The sequence below is a fragment of the Gobius niger genome (assembly GCF_951799975.1).
Source record: "Gobius niger genome assembly, chromosome: 19".
NCBI classification, from domain to species: Eukaryota; Metazoa; Chordata; class Actinopteri; order Gobiiformes; family Gobiidae; genus Gobius; species Gobius niger.
Window position 1 is genome coordinate 15,604,788 of NC_136870.1, and position 26,285 is coordinate 15,631,072.

The following is a 26,285-nucleotide window of genomic DNA, read 5'->3' on the forward strand; positions in this document are numbered from 1 at the left end:
GAGAGCTTTTTAGTTTACGTTCTCATTAAAACAAACCCCGAAAATCTACTAATCAAGTCAGACGACAAGTTCAACAACATGAAATCAATTTTGGGAGACCATCAAAAGGAAAACAGAAAAATCTAAGAACACAGCAAATAACATCGCTCGCTCAGTCAATTCACCCGTCAATCACTAGTTTGTTCCAACTTCAAAACTGGAGCTTTTTTGTAACAACCGCGAGGTTATGAAGCAATATTTGTGCTGATTTGTCAACAGTGGGGTGTTGTTTCCCACGACAGCTGTTGCCTCCTCGTTATGAGCCAGTGTTACTATGGCAACATTGTCAACGTCCGAGTATGCCATTAACAAACCCAAAGCAAAGTGCACCCCGTGTGGATGGCTCACTGGACGCATAATACCGCTGTTAAGCCACAGGGGATGATCAAAACATCCATGCAAATATGATGTGCATTCCATGTGCCTGCAGCGGGTATGCAGGTGATGTCACACAGCATGGCAATAGCACTAAAATGAGTCTCTATTATACATTACTGTTATTTGTTTTGACAGCCAGTCCAGAAATGATGTGAGTACATAGAGTGCTGTCTTGTTTGTTTGGAGAAAGAAAGCTAGAAAGTTTTAATAGGCAGCGGTGAAACAGGTATTAGACACAAAGCAGGTAAAAGACGACATCCCCACATACGTAAAGACTGGCATTGAGCCTAGAAATGTAACGAAAACTACACACTTTCAGATCAAAGGTTAATCTCAGAAGGGAAACGCCATAGAAAGCCAGGGAGTTTTCTCTGCTTCTAGCCCATTTTGCCGGTGGGACGCCTGAAGACTGATCGCTAAAACTTAAGTCAGCATTCTGATCAGTAGCATATAGCTTGTACCTACAGTATATAAAGTATATATTTATATAGAGTACAGTCAGCTTTTTTTATGGCTGGGAAAACTGCAGAACCACACAAAGGAAACTATGAAGAAAACATACAAACTCCACTCTTTACAAACCCTACATTTGTTCACTAAGTTCATCAAAACTTCGAATGAAAAACTATTCCACCTAATTACAGACATGCTTAACTTTAATTTGGTCTTGTCAGTAAAAACAAATATTTACAGCGTGGTGCTTGGAGAAGTGTTGGTTCCCTCTGACGCAGCACAAAGCAGACTTAGCGCTGGCACTTTCCCAGAGCCCACAGTAAGACTGATTAGTGCACATTAATAGATCCGAATCCCTGACTCATTCACTCCCTTTGTTCACTCAATGATACCAATTACTCACCTCCAAGACAAGGACCGGACCAGACGAGACAAAAATACCCTTTTTGTAATTAACAGGACTTCCTCTGGCCCGGGACTGCCTTCCGTGTCAATGGATAGAAGTAGGTTGTAAGTCCCGTGTGGACAGCCAAAACATTTTATAAAACACCTATAATGCATTAGTCTTCTATAGCGTTTTTCCAGACGCTCAAAGTTGCTTTACAATTTCATGCACTATTCAATTATGCCATACTCAGTGATGGTAAGCGAGGCAACCAGTCTGCACACATCAGCCACCACCACCAACAACTCACTCACTACATTCGCCAGGCTTCCTGGTGTTCCCAAACAGTCTCCCATCCGAGTCCTGCCAGGCCCTTCCCTGCTTAGCTTCCGAGGTCTGACGGGATCGGGCAAAGCAAAGGCAGCCACAGGATAAACACAAAATGTAAAAACTTGAATATTGTGTGGACCATGTAACTGGTGACAAGTACTCTGACCATCTGACTCACTGCATAAATGTATACATAGTAAAACCAGATGGAACTGCTTCATAGAGATTTCATTTCCCTCTCAATATGCCATTTCGCATTTGTATTTGTCTGCTCTCAAAAAATCTTTAAAAAGATAACCAAATAATTCTGCAGAATCTGAAACTGATCTAATTAGTTCACTCTGCGCCTGTTAGTCCCACCTTGAAATTGCATTCAATCGAAGCAGTACCAAAAAGCCTTGCTCTGTCAATATATGGACATTGTAAGTCTGGTGCCTGGCCAGCCTAGGTGACATGAATATTTTGTGAAAAATGGGCACAGTCTCATCATCATCCTGGTTGTCTAGAGGATCGCCACGGAAAATCACTTGCCTATTAGCATGCAGTAATTGATTTGGCATGGGATGTTATGCCAGCAGCTGCCACAGAAATGAACTGAATTCTGTATCATAATCAACTGTATTTCATTTATGTGCTGTATACTGTATGTTATCATAGTTTTGTAGCTCAACAGTGAGATTCTTTTTTAATTCCGTGAGCCTCTTTGTTTTTTGGGACAATGTGCTGGTTTGAGACCCAGAAAACAAGTGGTCAAAATCAGATCTTACAAGACAAACCAACATGATTGTACCCACATCAGATCTAATAACCATATATTTTTTGTTTGGTGACTCTAACAACAGTACAGAAACAATGGGAAAAAAGTCTTATGTTAAGTAGGCACAGGAATCCAAGATGCCTCCTCAATAACCTCTCCTCAACAGTACCTGTGTGTGTCTAAAATCCTAATCTTTTCACTTCTCCTCTGGTTTTAACTGCTGAGGGGCTTGTTCCAGTTTCTGGGTGTTGGTAAATTGATGCTCGGAGTCTCCCACAGCTTGCGCGCCTGGACCAGCAGACGTCTGAAGTATTTCTTATTTTGAATATCAAGCTCCCTCAGACAGCCCTCGGAGCCCCTAAGCCTGCAGTATAGATCCAATATTAGACGCAAGATTGGCAGTTCCTGGTATCCCAAAATATTTAACTCTCACAAGCCCTACTTGGCCACAGTGGGCCGCTCTTGGCATAGACGTCCTAAAGCGACGGCCAAAACAAAATGTCATGATTGGTGTAAGGCAGTGATAAATTGTTATGTTTAGTGACCGTGTAAAGCAGCTTCAATGGTGGATAAATGAAGTTTAAGCGTAAATGAAACCTGGGAGACCTGTCTACAGCATCATCACATTATTTTCCACAGAGAAAGAAGTATACAGTGGAGAACCACTTTATAACATCAGCAGGTGGGAGGTGAGTGTTTTGAGCTTTAGAGAAGAAGGCAGGCTGAATACCAGGATCATTCAAGCATATGATAAACAAATCATTACTCCAGGCATGTTTTCTACGAGGGAGCAACATTATAACATGCTGTTTAAAGCTGTAAATGTCAGTTTGGGCAAAATATGACAAGCCCTTTAAGGAACTGAAGGAAGGAAGGACAAACATCTGGTTGGAGAAAATCCTTCTGCTACAGACAAGACACACAATCCTATGGAAATAGCTATAGTATGTTGGTAAATATTATTAAGGGGTGAAAAAGGAGATGCCTGATCAAGTTTTTGAACAGTATTTTACAGATGAACCTATTAATTGTGTTTGCTGTGTAAATGCAAATACACTTCTTTCAATGTAGTTTTCCATTGGGTACTGGTGGAGGGGCGGAGGTTTGAGCCAAGAGAGAGTAATCATTTTTCAAGAGTAGTATTTTTAGTTGGGAAATGTTACAACTTGTTCTGAGGTTAGTCTTGGGAATATTCCTAATATTATGATTTCACTTTGCCTTTCCAATAATGAATTAGTTTTGGACAGTCCCAAACTATGTGACTGTGTGGTCTCCCACCTGACAACAGCCCCTCCAACATTGGTCTGAAGTTCTTCCAAACTTGGATGTGACAAAGGGAGTTCTAAAAAAAATCTAATTTTAGTTTTCCACTCTCGAAGGACTGGACTAGTATTTTGTGTCCCTCCCGCATTGTCTGTTCCCAGTCCTCATCCTTGATCATTATGTTCATTTCCAATCCCAATGTTCCCTTAATGCAATTTGTCCGGGTCAAGGGCCGAAATTCAGCCCCGACGGTGTAAAGGTCTGTGGCCTCAGAAATAACAACATCTTACACTTATTGCGCTTTATCAGCCTGTGTCTCACGTTTCTCAAAGTGTTACATAAAGTCATTGTTCATTCACTCCACTCACTAAGTTACTATTGTAGCCACAGCCGCCCTGGGGAAGACTGATCATTTACCACGTGGCTATAATATGCCGTTTATATCCTGATCTCTTATTATGTCAGTGCCCTCTGCTGGACACGTGTGGGATTCTTTCCTTTTTTAAATTTGAGTGAGCAAACTGGTTATTTCGCATAGGAATGGGCTTGAGACTTACTTTTTTTTGGACATGCTCAGGAATTCATCTCGCGCATGTGCCCGCAGGTCTTGACCTTGACACATGTATCTTCCTGTTGGAATATTTTGTAAGCATAAGATACGCATCTACTATTAATTGCTCTTTAATTACTGAAATTTTAAAAAGTTCTATATTGGAGCGTGGGACATGTAGGGAGAGATGTAGGTATTTGTAGAAGTCTTTGGTTGGAATATAATAATTTAAATACATTCCCACATTGCTTTTAGTTCCTCCTTCTTTCCTCATATTCAACAAAGAACTAAAAGTTTTCACACTGCATTGTGAATATGGATATTACTATGTTTTCTCAAGGTAACTGAGGACAGCTCATTTTGAATCTCTAGCATTAATATATGCAAAACAAGTCATTTGAGCTGCAAGTGGGGCAAGTCTGACTTCTAAATCTGACGGCCATGATTCATTTATTAAAAAATAGTGAGACAGAGGCTGGGTATTTGTGTGCATAAACATCAATCAATACGCAGAATTATAGTGGCAGTAAAGACGAGAGTTATAGGAGATTATTTCGGGCTAAACCGAGATAATGAGCTGATTCTTAAAGTTTTCGCGCTCAAAGTAGACTTAAAAGTGCCCTTATTTCGGGAGCAGTTTGCAGATACTGTTGTACGGCAATGCACAGTAATGGCATTTTGTAACTTCTGGTAAACAAGCTGTGTGTGTGTGTTCGCGTTTAACATCACAGTTGGTAAATAGCTGCAATTGAAAGCCTATTAAAAATGCTATTCTTGTTGTTCTTGATGACGCGTTGCCTGCAGATGGTACTCCAGCTTAAGCAACAACACGTTTTTCAATGGCAGCGCCTTACGTCGACGGTCATAAGTCAAATGATAAGGGAAAACAGAGTAGGCCAGGCAATTAACTAGACTGATGCGCTGAGAGGATAGGGGAGCGGAGATGGCTGAGGAGGCACTTTCTTGGAAGCGTCTGTTTGAGCGAGTCATGTTCCCTTCTGTCTGCCGCTGTGTGTTTGCATATTTCACCAATTCAAGGCTTACAGTTGCGGTGCTGATAAAAAAATCCTGGCGTCATGTGCGCCAGTCGCTTTCATAAATAATATGCAAATCCGGAAATAGCTGTGAGCCCAGATATTCTCCAAACCTAATTTCAGCACTCGCCGGGATTCCTTCTTTTATCTGTTTATGGTTTGAATGTTCAAAGCTGATTTTTGTAATTGATTTTTTTGGCTTTAAAAGTTAAACAAATGAATTTCATAAAACATGTCGGTGCTTACAGAGGCGCCCGCATAATTAGAAAGCAACTACAGTCAAAAGTTACATCTGAACAGAGCTATGGTTGTGATTTCAAGAGTTACGACCCGTAGTGCGATTCTGAATGAATATTTTCTGCAGAGAAAGTCGAATGTTGTACAGTGCAGCCCACATTTAGTGACTCCACGTTAAAAAAAGACCCTTTAACTCAGTCTGTCATCACTGACAAGATTGAGTCAGACTGCAGTGTACTCCTGTCTCCAATTCTTATGTCAGACTTCTTACGTTACTCTTCATACACGGCATGTCTTCTCCAACTCACACTGAAAATGTAGCAGCTTAGCGGGCTCACAGCAGACAAACAGGCATGAGATGAGATAAGGTAAGATTGTACTTTATGTTAGACAAGCACAGGCTCAGGAGGATGCTGGTCCCGCCATGTCGTTGCATGTACTTGGGTCAAGGGTCGTGAGTTCATCGTAGTGAGATCGGGCTAGACCTTGAAGTGACAAAGACCTGGAAATCGACATCTTGGTTCAGGCATAAATAATTAAAGCGTAGCAATCCTAAAATCTGACAGCGGTTACAGCTACTCTACCTTCTCTGAAACCGGTAAATCTTCTGTACACATTTCTTCAGTATTTATCTACTGAAAAGGTACAGTGTGTTCAAATGACTAGTGCAGAGGTTTTTGTTTACCATGATTTCAACTTTAGAGGTTTATTCAATGCTTAAATCAACAGAAAATGTTGTTAACCCCTTAACCTCCACCGTAGCTGAGCACATTTTCTCCAGTTCCGCTTTACCCAAATCTAAAAGCTTCTTGACCTGAGAGTTTACAGACTATAGCCAAATGTAACGCCTCATTTGAAAGCTAAGGCCTACAAAACTTGCCTCTTCATTGTTGTTTGTTGCCATGTATTTGGTGCTTGCTTTGGTTTGTTACTTACATGGGGCCCATGCATGTAAACGCACCACGCCGGATTGCAGCCTTAGGTTAATTTGCATGCATTATCCCCCAATCGCACTCTCAACACACTCTCATTCATCCTGGCCTATTGTGCATGTTTTTAGTGATAGGGGAAACCAGAGTACCCGGAAGAAACCTACGCAGACATGGGGAATGGGGAGAACATGCAAATTCTACACAGAAAGGCCCCGTCCAGGTGAGAATCGAACTGGAGAAAATGTGTTCAATTAAAGGGATTGGATGCAAGTTGGTCATTTTATGCTCACTACTGCCACCTCAGGTCTTACACGTAACTGCAGTCTCTATGTTAAACTCGTGCATGACGGCACTTCGGACCCAACTTTTTGAGTGACAGTGCAGGATTTTAGAGGCAGTTGTGGTGAACAGGTCTGGGCTCATTCTACACATTAGAGGTGGGGACGTGGGGGTTAAGAGGTTAAGATTATGGGCTGAAGAATAGAGAGGGCGTAAGTGAGGGTGGCTTCTCCTAAAACATTTGGTGCAGGCAAGCTGGAGCTCATTCATGCTAACAATTTTGGTGGGTTTCTGGAACCAGCTCATATATTTAGAATAGGGGGAAAAACAAAGTGACAAAAGGAAAAAGCAATGTGACAAGCCTGTGTTGAATGACTTAAAGAGGCAAAAAAAGTTTCAATGGAAAGTCTATATTAGGCTTCCCGCAGCTAATAACAATGCTACAGCCATGTTTTTCACAGTCTATTGTTAAAATAAAAACTGCAAAACATGTAGTGGGTTTGTATATTCTTATTTGGGGAGCAGCCCGTGCTTAATTTGTAGATTAGTAGTTTCAGGAACACTTTTGGATTGATGTGATTGATTTGGGGAACAGGCCAAAACAGTTACCAGGACACTCTCATTAAACACTGTTATATCATCTCAAATCATCGCTTGATCCTACAAAATAGTTCCCAGATCCTTTAACCAGAAAAACTGAAAGATGGGGTAATGCAAACGCAGGGGATCAAATTAAGACCTGGTTGCAGCTTGGTGGTGGGTCCACATCACTGCCGTAATAAAAAAAAAAACATCAGAATCTTTAGCTCTATCTTGCTGTGGGAAAAAGTGCATACAAAATTCCTCAAACCTTCATTGAATCTACACACCAATGCTAAAACATTTTTGCTTATCAGTACAAAAAAAAACCTGCAGTGCATTGTTAATAGTAGAGCATGAGTTGAGCACATCTCGCATCGTTGTTGCACTTTTCCGAAATGCCTTCATACAAACGATGACTCAAGAAAATGCATTGAACGCAGCGGTTTCCGTGTGAACTCTTAACAAAAGCAGTGACTCACATAGAACAGAGAGGCTTAAATATTACAGAATGGAAATAAATTATGCTTCAGTATTTGGCATAAAAGCTTCATCATTCGTAATCTTGATGCACTTGTCAGGCAGCCCTGGTTCTGTGCAGAATACGAGATCAAAGAAAGTCAGCCGGCGAACGTCAGCGGTGACTCAGATTAGGACTGGATTTTGGGCCGGTTTTCTCCTCTCAACTGCCTTCCAAATGTAATCCTGAAATAGAAAGATGTCTCTAGATGATAGCGAAAAGCATCATCAAAGCCTTGTGTGTGGGTTCAGAGGTTACAACAGCTCTGAGATATTTTTATGCGAGAAATACATCCTATTTTCTGTTTATTGGATCGTTTTGGAGAGGCTAAAGCCAGCAAAACTCCACCCACGTAACAGCAAACAAAGACGTTATTGGCATCAGCTGATGATGAAGAAAGTGAAGGCCCCTGAACTCTAATACAACAAATTACTGATGAGAACTAATATCAAAAAAATAAATCAATACTAGCTAATAACTTGATGAAACAAAAGGCATCCTTGGTTAAGAGCAAACTCGTATCTTGTCCAGCACTGGCTTATACAAATACATTTCAGACCCAACACGTCCAGCTATATTTGCAATTCAAATTACTCCCACAGTGTCTTTAGGAAACCTACCGAAGCTCCACAATACATTTACACCAAAGTCACTTTTATTTCCGCAAATCTGAGTGAAGACCCTGTGATTTATATGTAGTCATTATTAATAGTACTATTACTATTGCTACTTTGAAATCCAAACATCTAATGAATTCATGACACACATAATTCAACTTAGTGCAGCCATACATACTAACTTTGTGTATCCTCAAATCCCCCATACTCAAAGTAACACTTCCCACATGAAGGTCAGACCAGGTTATCTGCCCACACGTCTCTTCAACACTTCCCAACACGCGAGACGGCCCTTTACTTCTTTTATGTCGCTTTTTTTTCCCCTCCTTCTCTTTCCCCTCTTCCCGCTGCTATCTTTTATGGGTTCTCTTGAGGCAATGCAAAGAAGAAGCCAGATAATCTTGGCGCATGCAGCCGGCACCGACTTCTGCAGCGGCAAGGAGCAAAAAAGAAAAAGAAAAATCCCAAATCTTAGCAGAAATGAATGGAGCAGCGTACCTGGTTTTAGAGTCCTGGTCAGGTTGTGCCGCTATAGCCTGGAGTCTACATGCTGTATGTGTGTGGGGAGGGAGAGAGAGAGAGAGAGAGAGTTGAATAGAGAAAAGTGCTATTGAGGAGACAGGACTGCGCGGCGGAAGATTGTGCGCTAGTTCTTGTGCGCTTCTCTTCTTCCTCCCTCCTCCTCCTCCTCCTCCACCACCACCTCCTCTCTCTCTCTCTCTCTGAGTATAATCCTTTCCACTGTCTACGGGGACAAGCTGCAAATGAACCAGCCCTATCTCTCCCTCTCTCTCACACAGTTTTTCGCGCTCTTCCCTCTGCGCTGTATCTCGGCTGCACACACGAGCCCCCCCTTCGCAGCATTAACCCTCCCTGTGCGCTTCCACCTTGCACCAGATAAGCTAAAAACGCACACAGCGGTCTTGCCCTTAATGACTGCTACAACTCCATCACGCTGTTTTTTTTTTCCCCCCCGAGCCCCATTTTTAACACAGCGCGGGCTCCAGTTCCTGTCGCAGTGACTCGAGCGTGCGATTACAGCATCATTCTGACGGATTTAGCGAGCAGTGAGTGCTGCTCAAGTTTTTTTGCATTGTGGCGATGTGCAATGCAAATGTTGTCAGCGACTAAGTCCATCCGGGATCCCATCTGGAAGTGTCTCACATCGGAGTCAACAGCACCGGTTACTAGAGGGTGACATGATACTGTAACTTTTCACTAGCACAATTAAAGCTTAAAGGGATATTTCAGGATTTTTGACATAGGGCCTCATTTCCTAGTTAATCAGGGTGTTGTTGATTTCTGGAGATATATATATTTTTAATTCATGCAGTCTTTATATTTAAGTTTAGTGGTGCTAGGCTAGCACATGTCTATGGTAACTAGTAGCCTGCATTCAAAACCTCAAAATCATCGGGTCGTCCTCCAAACGTTGCCATATCTGATTTGTAGAAAGCTCCTTTGTGAAATGAAGCCTAGGCGTTAATTCAACCTGGGAGACGATTTTTAGCATCACATACCTCCAGCCAATGATCGCTTCCGAGAGGGCCACACCTCCACCCCAGCCATCAGCATAAGAGCCGCACCTCCGTAGCAGCCAATCATCGCCCTCGGTCCCGCTTTTAAGCCCCAGAAATCATGGTTTGTTCGCTTCCCAGCTGCGCTGCGACCCGCCTCCACCCCATCTCCGCCTCTTCCATCCACGGCTTCTACCTGCTGCAGCTTCACGGGTCTTCCATACCACCACCAGTGTCCAGGCTCCGGGGAAAGACATCCCTAACTACAAGCTGTTCATCCATACTGACTTTCATACATCGATGTCTACCGCCGGGGTCTGATCGCCAAAACTAATATACATGTCAATAAATCTTCCTGATCGTTGCTTTTGTCTGTTTGAGTCTATCCAGGTTGAATTCCGCGTGCAGTAATGCCGGCCGCAGGTAAACAAACTACTGTAGATCCGGTAACCGAGCAGATCACTCCGCTGCTGCCTAGCTTACAACCAGGAAGCTGATGTGGCTCAAATATAAGTTCTGCAATGCAAAATGGTTATATTTCAAAAAGTATTTAGTCAACACAGACATTTATATCAGTAGTCTGATGCTATAAGTAATTTCCCTCATGTGCACTGTGCTTGGGTCAGACTGTTTTTAATGCAGGCTACTAGTTACCATAGACATGCGCTAGCCTAGCACTAGCTTAGCACCACTAAACTCTTCAAATATAAGGACTGCATGAATTAAAAAATATATATATATATATATATATATATATATATATATATATATCCAGAAATCAACAACACTCTGGATAGCTATATCAAAAATCCTGAAATATCCCTTAAAGACATTTTTCTATTTCTTTCAACTCTTTCACATTTTTGATGGACTCCTCTTAAGAGTAATTTATTTTGATATTCCTTTGACTAATGTGAAATTTTGCCTCCAGTGCAAACAACATCAGTTCAATCAAATCCTGCCTTTCTTCCTCATATCCAACACAGAACACAGGTTTGAACATCCACAAATCTTTAAAAAGTGCTCTAAAAGGTACCAAGTTAGCAAGCTGGATGCATGCTGTGCAGAAAACGTTCACATGGAGCTGCAGGGGCACAAAATAGTGATGAGTTGGTCACTTGTTTAAAATGTTAGAAGTTGTACTTTTGTGAGCTGGGAGGAACACATCAGCGTGTGGACACAGTAAAGAGAGAAATATCCCAATAGACTTTCTGTGTCAGCAAATGAACAAGCCTTTGGTGAGAGGTGCCAAAATGACAGACTGCGTTATTCATAAGGTGATGGCTGAAGTTTATAGTAGAGAAGTTACCAAAACAAAAAAAACTATTAAAACTGAACTTTATTTTCCTTCTGCTCAAATTCGCTCTTTTAAAGCACATCATAAGTTTGAAGTATAGGCTCCAACAGGTGCTTAGAACTGTTTCCAAATCGATTCAGAGAAAAGTCCTTTTTCAAACTTGGATTATATTGTGTTCCTTGTACGTCTGGCAGCCTCAGAAACAGAGAAAAAGAGATTGCTTTTCCATTTGATATAGATCTCGGATTAAGATTGTGTATCTTTGCGTGGCTGGTATGACAAAAACATAAGTGAGGAGAGCTTTTTTTGGCAGCACTTTGCAGTAATATTAACGTCACAAGGATGGAAATGGCATATGTCATTACGCGGTATTTATAGCACTTAGAATAACCTGGTCATTCGGGATGTTCATGTCGTCAGCTGATCTCATTCATTGGGCACATATTGTTTTCTGAACCTGGACATGACCAACTGCAGCAACCCCAGATCCCAACAGTTAGTTAAATCCAGGTGGTGAGTGTATTATTACTTTCCTGTAAAATTAAGTGAAATGAAGCTTATGCGCAAATTCAACCTGGAAGACCTACCATTCATTCATCACCTCATCACCGGCAGCTCTCGCCAATTATCCAATCACGGACCCCGCTCAAGCCGCACCTTCACGACAGCCAATCACCGCAGCTCCCTTCACCAGCCGCTCATCGCTCAGGATCCCCTTTTTAAGCTCACTGGTCAATCACTCAGCCGTTTGCCAGCCATGCTGCGACCCTCCTCCACCCCTTTCTCCGCCTGGCTTCTCCTCGGCTCTGCTTGTCGTCGATTGGACAACCCAGGTCTCTCCTACCACCACCAGGGTCCAGGGGGAAGATCCTGGCTATCATTCATCAATTCCATGCATTCGTTCAATCTTCCGCCGAGGTCTGAGCCCCAATAATGATTCATGTTCAGTAATAAAACACTTATGCCGTCATTCTGTTTCTGTGAGGCTTTGTTTGAATTATTGACAACTAAAAACTAATTTGTTCACTCTACAAACTCAAAACCCCCCTCAAGGCCGTTGCAGGACATTCACCCACCTTGCCTTTATGTAGAAAATGTACAGATATCTATAACGGCGCTATATAAATCCATTGCAAAGACGTTATTTGTATTGCCATGAGGGCCTTGAAGCTGAACAGACAGAGCATTTACCCTTGAACTACACGTGTCAAGGTCTGGGCCATATCATCGCAATATTTCACTGTTGCAGCTACCATCATTGCCTATAAACTACTATGTCTCTCTCGCTGCGAATACGGATGTGAATCAATTGAAATTCATTTTCATTTTTTTTTTTCATTTTATTTATTTATTTCATTCAAAAGTGATGTTCACAATCACAATAAAACCACCAAGCCAACACAGTATGAATGAAACGGAGCAGAGGAGAAGAACAAGTCTTATAATATCTGCCCCTTTTGTTACTTCACACTTTACACTTCACATTGTTGTGGTATGTCTACATACATATATTTACAGTCTTATGTATATACATATGTATATTCACAGTATTAACAGATGTTTTATATTCTATATTCAGTTTTTCAATATATAAAATACAGAACCTTCGTATTCTTGAATGTTTACAAATGGTCAAAAAGAAACAAACCGTCATATTCATGTTTGTTCAAATCAAATATCCCACATTATTCATGTCCAAGTACTTCATACTTTTTTAACATTGTGGCTTTTATGTGTTTTTTAAACTCCAGGAGAGTAATTCCCACACGGTTCAGCAGCCCAGACTGTGAATTTCCTGTGATGGTATGTGCCTGGCTGCTCCCCCTCCACTGCAGCCTCTTAAATCATGGCACCAATACGCGCGCTCTTTGCCTTTCTTCCCGCTCGAATCGTGCATCTCCACATGTTTAGAGACGATTTCCTGCCGTGCGCCCACTCAAAATGCGCCGCTTCCTAATTTAGCAACGAGTGTTTCTCTCTCATCCACCCACGTCAGCTTCCCACAAAGCGCGGTACTAGAGCGCGAGCTCTGGGTAATGACGATGAGGATGGCTGGGAGGGCAGGAAGATCTGACCCACCGGTTGATCGCAAAATTGTCTGAATGTATTAGCGGGCGGCAGTTGGGTGAAATTTCAGCCCTGCTAGTCAATTATCAAGACAGATCACTTCATCTGATAATAGCCTGTGCTTGGGACCATTTTCTGCTCCGTGGACCTTATGAGAAAAATGGAGGGAGAGGGGAGAGGAAGTAAGGATTAGCGATGTTGAGATAGCGCGAAAATGCCCCTTTCAGCAGGGGTAAAATCAGATTGGCCAGACAGAGAGAGGAGGTGAAATTGGGCGATATAACGGCAGCAGCAGCTCTGGCTTTTGGATCCAAGGCCCAAAACACGGAAGAAATATGGGAGGCAGAGGAGCTCTTGTCAGCCCAATGAAATCAGTCTCCAAGGCTGCTAAGAAGAGATGAGATCCCGAGAAGTGACTGTGGTCGCTTTGCTGCCGCTGTGCTCGCGGAGCTAGAAGAAATGGATGGAGGAGACAAAAAAAAAAAAAAGAAAAAAAGAAAAGGCCAAGAAAAGTGTTTGCCGATGATATCTGCGCTCGCTTTTGGGGATTTGCTCGCTCACAGTCAGAGCCTCAACACTAATCCCTCTAAAATTTGCATCATGCTTCACAAACAGCAACACAAACAACATACAGGCTGGTGAATCACGCCGCAGCTGAAACAGGAATCCTCATTATAGACCCGGGCATGTCTTTGGTCTTTGCTGTTTTTTACTCTTGAACTTGGGCCCATTACAACTTAACCAAAGAGGAGATAGCGAGGATTAGGGCTGCACAATCCATAACAACGTTGCAAAAGTAGTGGTGGCAATTAGCTGATATTTCAATAATATAATGCGCTCAGAAACAGCAAAAGTAAAAATGGTTTTGTATTTCTCGCTAACTGTGAAAGGATTAATTATGAATGGTGAATCCTATATAAGCAAGCAAAAAAATTAGTTCAATAAAAAAAAAAAGCACTTTGACAGCAAAATGCTAATTCTATTGTAACAAAATCCCTCAGATGTGGGCAGTTTTTAGCACATTTGGAGAGGCAGACGGGAGTATTGCTACAAAGCCGATACTGTAACATTTTTAGCTTGTTGATTGTGGAGTGGCTTTGGCAACTCATGCTTTGTCGTGCACAGCCATGGATTTAGAATTGGCAAAGGTTGCTAACTCTTAAGCATGTTTTGATTTATCAATGCATGTAGCCGATACAAAAAGATTAGAAGTGCTTGTTTTGCTGCTCCCTTCCTGGATTAAGACTAATTTGCAAATCCAATTTTAAAAAGTGATGTTAAAAGGAACAGGCCACCGTTTTTCCATAATGAAATATGTTCTTAAAGGAACAGGCCACCGTTCTTCCATACTGAAATATGTTCTTACCTGAGCTTAGACGAGTTGATGCGTTCCTGTCTGGTCCTTGTGCGTGCCCTCAGTCATGCAAAACGGCCAAAGATGTTGCTAGCATTTGGCCTCTTCCAATGTATTCCTATAGCTCCAAACTGGGGTGAAGTTGGAAGCTACCACGCTCTTCCACAGGCACGCACAAAGACCAGACAGGTACGCATCAACTTGTCTAAGCTCAGGTAAGAACATATCACAGTATGAAAGAACTGTGCGCCCTCAGTCACGCAAAAAGACCTTGGCCTCTCCCAGTACATTCCTATAGCTCTCCTATAACGGGTTGAAGAAGCGAATCTCACTGTGGAAAAATGGTGGCCTGTTCCTTTAGGAAATTTCTGAAATTTGGGTAAGAGTGAGTTTAAAAGAAAGTCAAAATAAGTACACTCTTTTGTGCATTTCATAAAAAGTAATGGTAAATGGTCTCAACTTATATAGCGCTTTTCCACCTACATTAGGCACTCAAAGCGCTTTACAGCAAGGATCCACTCGCCCATTCACTCTCTCATTCATACACCAATGTACGCAGACACTGGGGGCAATGTGGGTGAAGTGTCTTGCCCAAGGACACAACGACAGTGTGCACCTTCTGGAGGTGGGATTCAAAACCGCCGACCTTCCGATCACGAGACGACCCGCTCTACCATCTGCGCCACTGTTGCCCTCAAAGTAGTAGTTTGACAGCCGAGATAGTAGACATAAAACTGCATTGATTTACATTTAGCAGCCAACATGACACCACTGCTATTGCTCCTATGTTTCACAAAACAAAACCTCGGCTGAGAGATTATGTACAATGTCAACAAGACGTTATCTATATTGACATCCGCCTTTATAGACAATATTGCACAGTGGATTCAATTGTTCTCCTTCCAGCGTGTACACCTCGGATACACGACAAGCTCAATGCTTTTGTTAACCCACCTGACTCAAGGGCATTGCCTCCTCTCGAAAAAAAAAAAGAAAAATGAAATAAATAACAAGGTCTACACACAAAAGCGACAATAACAGCACCACGGTCAGTCCTTAGCCGTGTCTGTCTGGTCCCCTGTCTCCTCAAATCACCCTTTAGAGACTCTGATAACAGTTTCAGAAGCACCACACTGACTATAATCAAGCCACACTCAGCTCTTAAATGTTGCTCACTGTAATTTAGCCATCACTTTGCACAGTAGAGTTTTTTCCCCTTGCTTGGTCACTTTGCGAGGAAACGGAGAAATGCGTGTTAAGTCGAAAATAGATGCGTGCTGAACGCTTCTGCGCGGAGTTGACAGACTTTGAAAATAGTCATTTCAACAACAACAACAACAACAGTGGCGCGTCCAAACAGACTTCCAACCAGCTCCAGTCTTACGTAAGAGCTAAACATAGTCAAAGTAGGGGATTTAAGTGTCATCAATCTTTGCACAACTTGCTAAATGCTCCTAATGGTGAAGTCAGCCCTCCTCGAAGATTTTCTGGCTTACTTTTAAACAAGGTCTATTGATGTGCTCAGAGCTAAGGCTACCCTGACTACCTTAGATGAGTTCAAAATAAGCCAAGAGAAAGTTCTGCGTTCAAACACTCGGTTTACAGAAAACAAATTTGTGCCAATTTGGGGGGGAAAACTAGGGGAAACATCCAAGATCCTTTATTGGTTTGTGATGAAGTAGAGTCAATTAGCCACTATTGAGGAATGAAAGCACAGGAACTGCAGAATAAAGCACTCTGAAACGTCTGATGCATCATTAGGTCTGAAAGCGAGCCACGACTTTCTGTTCAAAAAGTAGGAGTCTGGAACTCTCCTCACACTCGCAGCAATTTGCAATCCAGATTTTACGACAGTCCAATCGCATCCGTTTATTTGTGGCGCGTCACTCACATGCGAAAGAAGGAAATTCCTGTCAAATAACCCTGTTTTATACTTCTGTCACCTCCAATTAACAGCATTCAGAGCTTTCCAAAGCCAGCAGGTTTATTGGACTGTAGTCTTTGTATGAAATAAGAAAATACCAAGAGAGTTACTAATTCAGGCTTAAACAGGTCAACAGAGAAACAGACTTGCCTGTGTATACCTATAGGTGGAATTGTTTTTCATTTGAGCAGAGATCTAATACGCTTTTTGGCCCAACTCATCATTGATTAGGATCACTGTCTAAAGTCTGAGCCAAAATCAGACAAATTATTTATTTATTGTGCTGCAACATTTCGACCCCAGACCGAAACCTTTACAAAACTCAAATTCAGCACTCAAAGTCGATTTGTCTTTTTTTTCCACATGGGTATGACAGCGCTTCGTTCTTATCAACCTTCTTTCTTCCAGATATGTCACTAAAAGTAGTCTTTTATCAAGAACAAAGCATCAAAACGGAAGAAAAATGCAGAGACGAATGCCACACACGGAGAGCGTTTTCAGGGACCTTCATTCTTGTCCCTGCTGCGGTGAATATATAACTAAGTGAATGACAACCTTGACATGCCCTTCTCACGAGACAGCGGCAACACGAGAACATGACAAATCACAATGGCACGAGTCATAGATCTAAGAATATGTGATTGTTGTAATGTCTGTTAGAGCCACTTCCTGTTCTGTCGATGGAAAGTTGGGGCATGATCAGATAATCTCACAGAACTCTGCACATGTTTAATTACTGATTTTAAAGCCAGGCTGCGGGGCATTTCAGCTTGTGAGTTGGATCATTACAAACAAAGCTACAAAACCAGGGGTGCTCAACCTGTTTGGGGTAAAAGCCCCATTGTAAAACAAATATGAAAACTGAAAGAAAGATATAGATACAGACGGCGTCTCTGGAATCGCCCATATATGGTCATGTTTGAAAACAGTTATGGGGGAAAACAATTGAGAAAAATCTAAACTTTCTCTAATTATTAAAAAATTACTTCAACAAATGCTGAATTATAAATATAGTTTTCTACTATATAAAGATACAAAGACATGGAGAGGAGCAAAGTGGTTCAACAGTCCATAATTACATAAATAACAGAGAATGCCAACATGATGCTTCATGTTAGCATCGTGCTAATGCTAACGCTAGCTAGCGCTTGCTAAGACTGCCATTTTTTCGCTGCTACTGACCAATCTTCTGTGAACAAACATCCATATAGACCTGATTTAGAGTTGACTTTATTTTTATATGATAGATAAGTTTATATTATGCCAGAAAAAGGCTAAAAAGAGTGAAAAATTGTGTTTTCCAAAAGATTGTTTTCCCCCTCAGCGAAGCCATGCCCCCTTCTATGACACAATGCCGTCTGTGTCTATATAAACCTTTATCTTATACTTTTGTAAATCACAATTGTATTGTTTGTAAAACCAAGAGCTAAAAGACTGTAAAACCTTAATTCAATTTAAAATAATAATACAATAATAACACAATTATTATCAAGAAATCAATTATAAAAAAAAATACATTGAGAATGGATGCTAAGGATGCAAAATTAAGATGATAGATTTTTTCTTTTCTTCTTTGTGATGATCTGAAAACAAAACATGTATAACTGCATGCATAAGACATAGGCAGCTTTCACTGTTTTTGTTTTGTAAATACACCAGGATAAGCGCAATAAGCTTTAGCTTCTGCCTATTCCATTTCAGACTTTATGTTTATGTATGTCGTTATCTGTTAAATGTTGAAATAAAATAAAATCTGAATCTGAATCTAAACCAAAACATGGATCAAAACCATCTTTTCGTTTCCATATCAGTGCCTTGTGTTTTTATTAACATTTTACACAATGCCCGTATTATCTCCACTGAATTTACCCCCACCCCATCCGTAAGCCCTAATGGCATTCACAGCCCTTGCAGTATGGTTTGGTTAAACTTTAATAGAACATTTTTCACCCTAGACATCTTGACCTTAAGACTTTGAAATAGCGCAGGTGTAACCAACTGCATTTACTGTGGCACTTTTCCCCTGTGTACAGCTCTGCAGCAGCATTTCCTCTCGTCTTACTCTTCAATTTAATCCATATCTCCAAGCAACGGTCAAATAAGCAGATGTCAGTCAATATTTTTCAGTCAATTAAGTAATTCAGCACGGTCAATGTAGCTGCATTGCCTGAGGGAAATCTCCTCATAATAACTATACTGAAAGTCCCACTCACTGCCCTATCTATAATGTCACTGCAGCTGCTAAAAGGCCACATGTCAGAGCAGAAATCAATTACACTTTTGTCTTCAGTGGCTCAATGTTCTTTGTGAATGGGGTGGGCCTTTGTGATAGAAGATATCTAAGCAAACATTGAAGGGAAAGCCATTTACTCACTGCTGTGAAGTTAAAATCGCAGCTCATTGTGCCTACATTAGCGGACTTCAGGTCGTTCAGGTCGGGCATTGCCGATTAAGAAAGATTACAAGGATGAATGAGAGAGAGTGAGGGGAAGAATGCAGGATTTTGAAATGTTATAGCTGTGTGTTAATCCTCAAATCCTATACTTGCCCAGAGCCATAGGAGTTACTGGTTGAAGGATAGGTCAAATTTCCTTTCAGGCAGAATAAAGTACAGGCAAATTTGTCAGATAACTTTTCTTGGGTTTTCAATGCCTTACTTGTCATAATAAAGCCTGACCAAAAGTTTTGATTGTGATATTGCTCGGCTGTCATATCACCTCGCTGAAAACTTAAGATGGATCCATAAGTAGCACTACACAATACCCTGCCAGCAGTAGTCGATTTTGATTGATCCTGCCAGCAAGTGCAGCAAGGAACTTCCAGCAGATTCCAGTTTTAGCCGCATATAGGAGCTTTCGGTGAATACACTCACGAGGCCCACGGGCTGACAGTGTCTCCAGAATCCAGAGCGGAGCAGTGAAGATGTCGAGGATAAAATGTGTCAGAGGCAGAGATTACAGCTGCCACAGTTGATGATGTGTTCCCAGAACGGTCTGTACAGTGCGCAAGCTCAGAGGTGGTCCACACTCAGGCCTGAGTTTAGCTGCTTGTAATTCATTTAGTTTCACTGTTTAAAGGATTTCCTATTACAAGTTGATAACTGTAAAGCTGTTTCATATGGTAAATAGAGGCTTTGCTGCTCGGCTTTTTTTCCCAGCTGACCTAAATGTCTGTGTGTGATAAAAAAAAACTTTATACAGGCAGTTTCAACTCTACTCTTACTCTTGCCCTATATCTGATCATTTTTGTAATAGTGGAATAAAACGGGTTGTATAATAGTGTGTAGTTAAATCACCCTCTTCTCAAAGACAAAGTACATCTAAAATCTCCCTCTGCGTGTGCTAAAAACTTGCTACAAGTGAAACATGAAGTTCCTCACAAGCTACATACAGGTGTAAGTAATGAAAAAAAAGATTAAAACTTTCCTGCCCTCTAGTGGTTTTTAAAAAGACATAACGTGAGTGACAGCAATAGATTGAACTCAAGGTACAGTGAGAGGAAAAAGTGAGTACACTGTTCGGAATTGCCTAAATTAGTTATAAAATGTGGTCTGATCTTGATTAAAATCATAATCGTGAGTAAATAATGTCTGCTTAAAATAATACCACCCAAACAGTTACATGTTATCATATTTTTATTGGAAATAACATGTAAACATTCACAGGACAGGGAGGAATAAGTGAGTACACCCTTGGATTAAAAAGCTGGTTGACCCTCATAAACAGTGATAACTTCTACCAGACGTTTCCTGTTGTTGCAGATTAGACGTGCAAAACAATCAGGTTGAATCTTGGAACATTCCTCTTTACAAAACCGTTGCAGTTCAGTGAGATTCCTGGGATGTCTGGTGTGAATGGCTTTCTTGAGGTCATGCCACTGCATCTCAATTGTGTTTAGGTCAGGACTTTGACTGGGCCATTCCAGAATGACTATTTTATTTTTCTGAAACCATTCTGAAGTGGATTTGCTTTTGTGCTTTGGGTCATTGCCTTGCAGCTCCATCCTCTTTTGAGCTTCAACTGTTGGACTAATGGCCTCAAGCTTTTCATCAAAATATCCTCATAAACTTGTGAATTCATTTTTCCATTGATGACAGCACATTGTCCTGGCCTTGAGGGAGCAAAGCAACCCCACACCTTGATTCTCCCTGCACCAGACTTCACAGTGGGGATAGGGTTTTCTAATGATGTGCTGTTCCATATTTCCTCCACACATGATGTTGTGTGTTCCGCCCAAACAATTTAACTTTGGGTTCATCAGTCCACATAATATTTTGCCAGTCTTTACAGGGCGGCCACTCCTTGGAAGGGAAGCAACAGAGCCAAACTGTCTCAATTTATAGACAGTTTTTCTAATCATGGATTTATGAACATCAAGACTTTTAGAGATGGTTTTGTAACCTTTCCCACCTTGATACAAATCAACAATTCTTGATCGTAGGTCTTCAGAGAGCTCTTTAGAGCGAGGCATGGTGCACATCAGATAATGTTCTCAACAAGAGACAATTCTTGTGTTTTCCAGTGGCAAGGGCAGGCTGGATCACACCTAGCTCTGTATAAATTTGTCTAATTAGCTATTGGAAGATCCTTAGCCAGGCGGTGTACTCACTTATTCCACCCTGTCCTGTGAATGTTTACATGTTATGGCCAATAAAAACATGACAACATGTATTTGTTTGGGTGGTATTACTTTAAGCAGACACTCTTTACTCATTCTTGTGATTAAAATAAAAGATCAGACCACATTTTGTTGCCAATTTAGGCAGAAATGCAAGTCTAAATCAATACGCCTTTATGTCCAAATCAAACATTTCCAGCAAGGATTGGAACTAAGCTACAGATGAGAACTAGATTAGGGGCACACACAGAGAAGTCTTCAGTAATAAAAACATGTAGCTTGGTTTCATCATAACTGCATCAGCTAAATCTGTGTCAGGTACATTCATCCCAAATGCTGTTAAGATTTTTGGGGAAAGGATGTGAGAAAGAGCATTTAGAAACGTCTTGACTTTTGATGCGCTGCACTGCTCTTGGGATAACAGACAGCTGCGAGTCAATATTATAGTGAGCTCTGCCTTACCTGGTGACTCTGCGCTGCACATCACTTAGCGCTGTGATGTTGAGCTCCCTGCCCTTCATCTTCCCGCGCCTTTCCCCCCTCTGCCTCTCATGCTGTATCCAGATGTCAACAAGTTTGATCAGAATGACATGGGAGCAACAACAAAAAAAAAAGAAGAATCTGGCTTGACAGCTTGTCTCATGCCTATTCTCCCAAGCCATTTAACACTCGCTTGATCTGCAACCCACCGCTAACCCCGCCCCCCTTCCCCTTCAAAAAAAAAAAAGAAAAAATCCCCTCCCAGCAGCCTCCAGGGGTTGGGGTAGGATAGGTTTCTGGCGTGTCATTGAGGTGACATGACTAACATAATCATGCAGTCGAAACGGCAGCGAGAACTTCGGGACTTGCGACTCAAAAATGTTCCTTTTTAATCCTCTTCCCAGCGAGACAGCGGATCTGACAGGCCCTGCATAAAGCCGTTTGCAACAGTGAACTTAAGAGATACCAACACTATCAGGTCCGACTTATCTCGCTTTTTGACACTGCCTCTTGCTGGAAGGCAGAGGGCATCATGTAGAATCAATGCTGATAGAAGATAGTGAAGACATCTATTTTGAACACAACAACACAAGTTTAAAGCCGCACACACACACACACACACACACACACACAAATGCCTTGTTTCACATTCCCCACATGCAGTAACCCATTCTCCAAGTGCTAATATTATGGAGATTGCACATATAATGTAATCTCATGAATTGCAGATCGCAGCCCCTTGCAGCTTTTATACCTCCAGTTTTAATAGGCGGCAATATACTTCCCGTTTTTCCCTGTATGCACATCAATAGCTTTTTGCAGTCTGCCTCAGAGCATCAACAGTCTCCTATAGGCACAAGCTGTTAACAAGCAAAAAGCCATACAGCCATCAAACAAGATCCCAGACGCACTGTCCTCGCAACATCCGCCCTTTATGCAAGTTAACTTTGTGTTAAATGGGTCACTAAAATCCCCAAACTGAAGCGGCGTTACTTCAAAGAGCATTGCAGTGCCGGCGCCAAAAAACACATGCTATACTTTCAACTCTAGTGTTATCATGCAGACGGGAGAAGTGCTGCATCAGGCAAGACGCAACACACACAAGAAACAAGAAAGTGGTAGTAAAAAATAAAAAAGGAAAGAAAAAACCTGTAGTAGTAAAGCATTGCCCCAGCATCGTCAGTGCGTCAGAGAAAGGCACTCAAGTTAGAAATACCTGCAACTACAGAATGGACGAAGTGAGAGAGGACATGCCTGGGAGGAAGGAAGAATTGCCCATGTGTGTCCTGCTGCGCCCACACTTTCAAACTGGTCTCCGATCCTCTTCTGCCTTCTCCATAAGCCTGCCCCGTCTCCTCCGCTCAGCAATTTCAATCAGCACTTTTATTGCTTTCCCGCGCCCATGTCGTAGCCTTGATCCTTGATCCTGGTGCTCTCTCAACAGTGGCGGCGGCGGCGGCGGACTGGGATGCTCTGACACACGCCGGAGTGCGGGGAGAGACGCTCCTAACCATCTCTTGCCGCGGCCACTGAATAAACTCATGTTTTATGGATGCACGAGCCCTCCCCATCCAGCTTCTCTTAAAGGGACTGCGCGGCTCTTTTTCTTTTTTTGCATGGCTTTGATCTGGAGGTTTTGCCGTTATGCGCTCCGCCGGTGTGCATAATCTGTGGGGATAGAGGGGCTATCAGTAATTCAATATCAAGACAGAGAGCTTTCACACTTCTTGCAATGCGGGGTGGTGCAAGAGGAAGTAAGCAGCTGATAGACGCCAATAGAAGTAGGTGGCCATAATAAATAATGTACGGTGTACAGAGAATGTTGATGCTTCAGCCAAATCAACAACTGGGGTCTGGGATGTACATGGGATGGGTAAAAGGAGTGGGCCAGAATGATTAAAATAATGTCTCAATATTTTGGGGGGCTTTATCGATAATAATAATCCAGAAATGTTTTTGCAAACCATTAACAATGTGCATGTAAAGTTTAGATTAATGTGTTGCTTAAATGAGAATTTCTTCAACAATACAATACAAAAGAGCAGAAAGATCCCTATATTGCCAGCCCTTTTTGTGTTTCATTAATTCATAATAACAAACAGTTAATACAGTTTTTTGTTGTAGATTTTTGTCTGATTCATTGCACCTGAATGGGAGCAAATTGTAACAAAAAACAAAGACTTCAGTTACTTAGTGCACAGAAAAATGATGCCGGGTCTTAAGTCTATGTTTAAAACCTCATAATTGTGGAGTTTAGACATCTACAAACAAATTCTTGAATTACTTTAGAAGCTCAGATACAACTCTCTTGTAGAAGCTCCTACATAGTGAGCTAAATCTTATCTTCAAACCATATTTAGAATCCAAATCTATTGGCAGTTCAGTATCAGAAAAAATCATGCAGCTCTTCTTCTTATTGATAAAAAACGGTTGAAAATGTGCCTATCTTCAGAACAATAATAATCAATATCATCTAATAAACAATAGGTGCGTCATCAACAAAGGGTAAAGCCAAAGTAAATCCAGGCGGTGCAGGCGGCAGGTGTAATTCTATCCAGAGGTGAAGGACATGAATTAATAAGGCGTGGTGCGTGTGTCCGGGGTCACAAGGGCTGTACTGTAAGTCACACACAATATGAGACTTGATAATAAGATCAGAGAGGGCACCGGGTCAAAACGGATATCACAGAGCGCCAACAAACGCTGTCAAAAATAGCCTGCACCTACTGCATATAATGTGGCTATTGGAGGTAGCGTTAGCTTTATATCATTACGTCGAGCTATTGCGCAATAAAACTAACTGAATGAGTGCAGCAGAGTAGCATCACACGCAGTAGTAGTGTGGTAGTTTTGTGGTTTTTCAGCTCCGGTCTCAACCACAATCATTCAACAAAGAATGACAGCTGCACGCTCATGAATACGTTATGTCCCATTGACATAAATGATACATAAAAAATATTTCAAAAGGCAATATAAATGAAAGTAAACATAAATGAATAAAGATGAATCAAAATGTTCTCTATGTGTTTCCTGCTGTGTTTAATGTGTTTACTACTTTTCAATCTGTTTGGCAACCAGTGTGTTGTGATGGGACGATGTTTGAGTGGGTAAGCGAAGTATCAGGTGTACCTTTTTAATGTGGCCAGCTGCTTCCCCTTGGCGTGTAACATCAAATGGACATGTGTAGGGGACTTGCAGGGTGGATATTGTTGTCAGGTCAATGCACCGGCCTGCTTTCTGCCTCCTGGCCTCGCGGTTGACTAGTAAATAAAACATGGCGATAAATTAAAGATGGCACTAACTGGTCCTTGAGAGCGCGGATGCCCCCGTGTCGAATCCTCCGCCCTTGAGCAAGTCACCCCCGCTTACGGTACACACCCAAACGTAACCACAGGTGCCTAATGGAAGAATACATCAACGTGACGCATGCCCCGCTCTCTCTCCGTCTCGCGCCCCCCTCGGCGTCCCGTTGCGAACCATTTGCACTGCGGCGTCCTCAGCAACTTTTATAGGTGCAGCGATAATTAACACACTAAGTCACAGCTCAGCGAGAGACGGATCACACGCTCAAGAACGAGGAGGCCCAAATGTAATTACACACATATTAGAGCTCTGCAGAGAAGGAGAGATCGCGAAATGAACATTAGGGGCCTTTGTCAACAACAGCAGAGTTAAAAGAACGTTTAGGGTTTAGTTATTTCTGTGTGTGCCTGTCATGTCACCAGTCCTATGAGTAGGCTGGCAATATTAATTGAAAATTAAAGGGACTATATAGAGTTTAAAAATGTTAAAACTAAGTATTTTCATCCCCCTACATGTTCCGGCCATGTCCTAATGTGTAGAATGAGCTCAGACCTGTTCACCACAACTGCCTCTAAAATCCTGCACTGTCACTCAAAAAGGCATAAGACCAACTTGCATCTAGCCCCTTTAATATGTATATAAGTAGCAATTAGGGTGCACAATGTATCGCCAAATCATCACAATATGATGCAATGTCCTTGCTGCACTGATATCGCTGAGGTTTTTTTATGTGACTGAGATTTACACACTTTTGTCGACACAGCTAAAAAGGAAAATTCGGGGTAACTCAAAAATGAGCAAAAGTTCAGTTTTAGTCATGATCTTTCCCAATGTAGTTCCATTTTAGCATTGTTTTGGACCAGTATTTTTTCACTCTTGTTTACACCCAATTTGATTTCATTTATTTGGTCGGAACAGTGTATATATAATATAATTTGCATGCTCCAGCTGATTTTGACTGAAGTCACGACCAGGCACGTACGGAGATTACAGCTAAAGTTACGCTCAGCTCCACCCAGAGCAGCACAAAGACTGACTGTGTAGGACAAAAGAAAAATGAAAAGAAGAATGTAAATTGCTTGAGTAGATCATGTTTGTGAAGAAATTAGAATGTTGCTAAAAAAAAAATATCTTAGAATTTAAGCAGAACTAAGTATCTCATGCCCCTAGAGGCCATAAGCGCCACTGCAAGTGTCGTAGAATGTTGCAATTTTTTTGCTCATTAATTGTCCGTGAGAGTAAATACTACGCTGACAAAAAAGACAAAGGGAGAGAGGGATATTGTACATGCAATTACACAATGGAAATATTTATTTTTCACTCAAACTTGGCTGTAAATACTGTTTAAGTGGTGCTAACCCACAGTTAGAGTT

The 26,285-nt window shown here is 41.6% G+C and overlaps 1 protein-coding gene across 8 annotated transcripts in view; it reads right to left on the bottom strand.

Moving 5' to 3' along the window:
* Nucleotides 1-23,142, bottom strand: part of srcin1b (SRC kinase signaling inhibitor 1b) — a gene marked incomplete at its 3' end in the record, with an annotated part of 90,327 nt that extends 67,185 nt beyond the window's left edge. For 4 of the 8 annotated variants that reach the window (XM_079577840.1, XM_079577841.1, XM_079577845.1 and 1 more), the window contains exon 1: nucleotides 22,864-23,141. In XM_079577840.1, coding sequence (XP_079433966.1) covers nucleotides 22,864-22,888 — 25 coding nt within the window. In that variant the 5' untranslated portion in view covers nucleotides 22,889-23,141. Of the gene's footprint in view, nucleotides 1-8,851; nucleotides 9,030-21,591; nucleotides 21,707-22,825 lie in introns of those variants that run through there. The other 4 variants (XM_079577838.1, XM_079577843.1, XM_079577839.1 and 1 more) reach the window with 4 other exon arrangements.
* Between the last annotated feature and the right edge of the window lie 3,143 nt (nucleotides 23,143-26,285).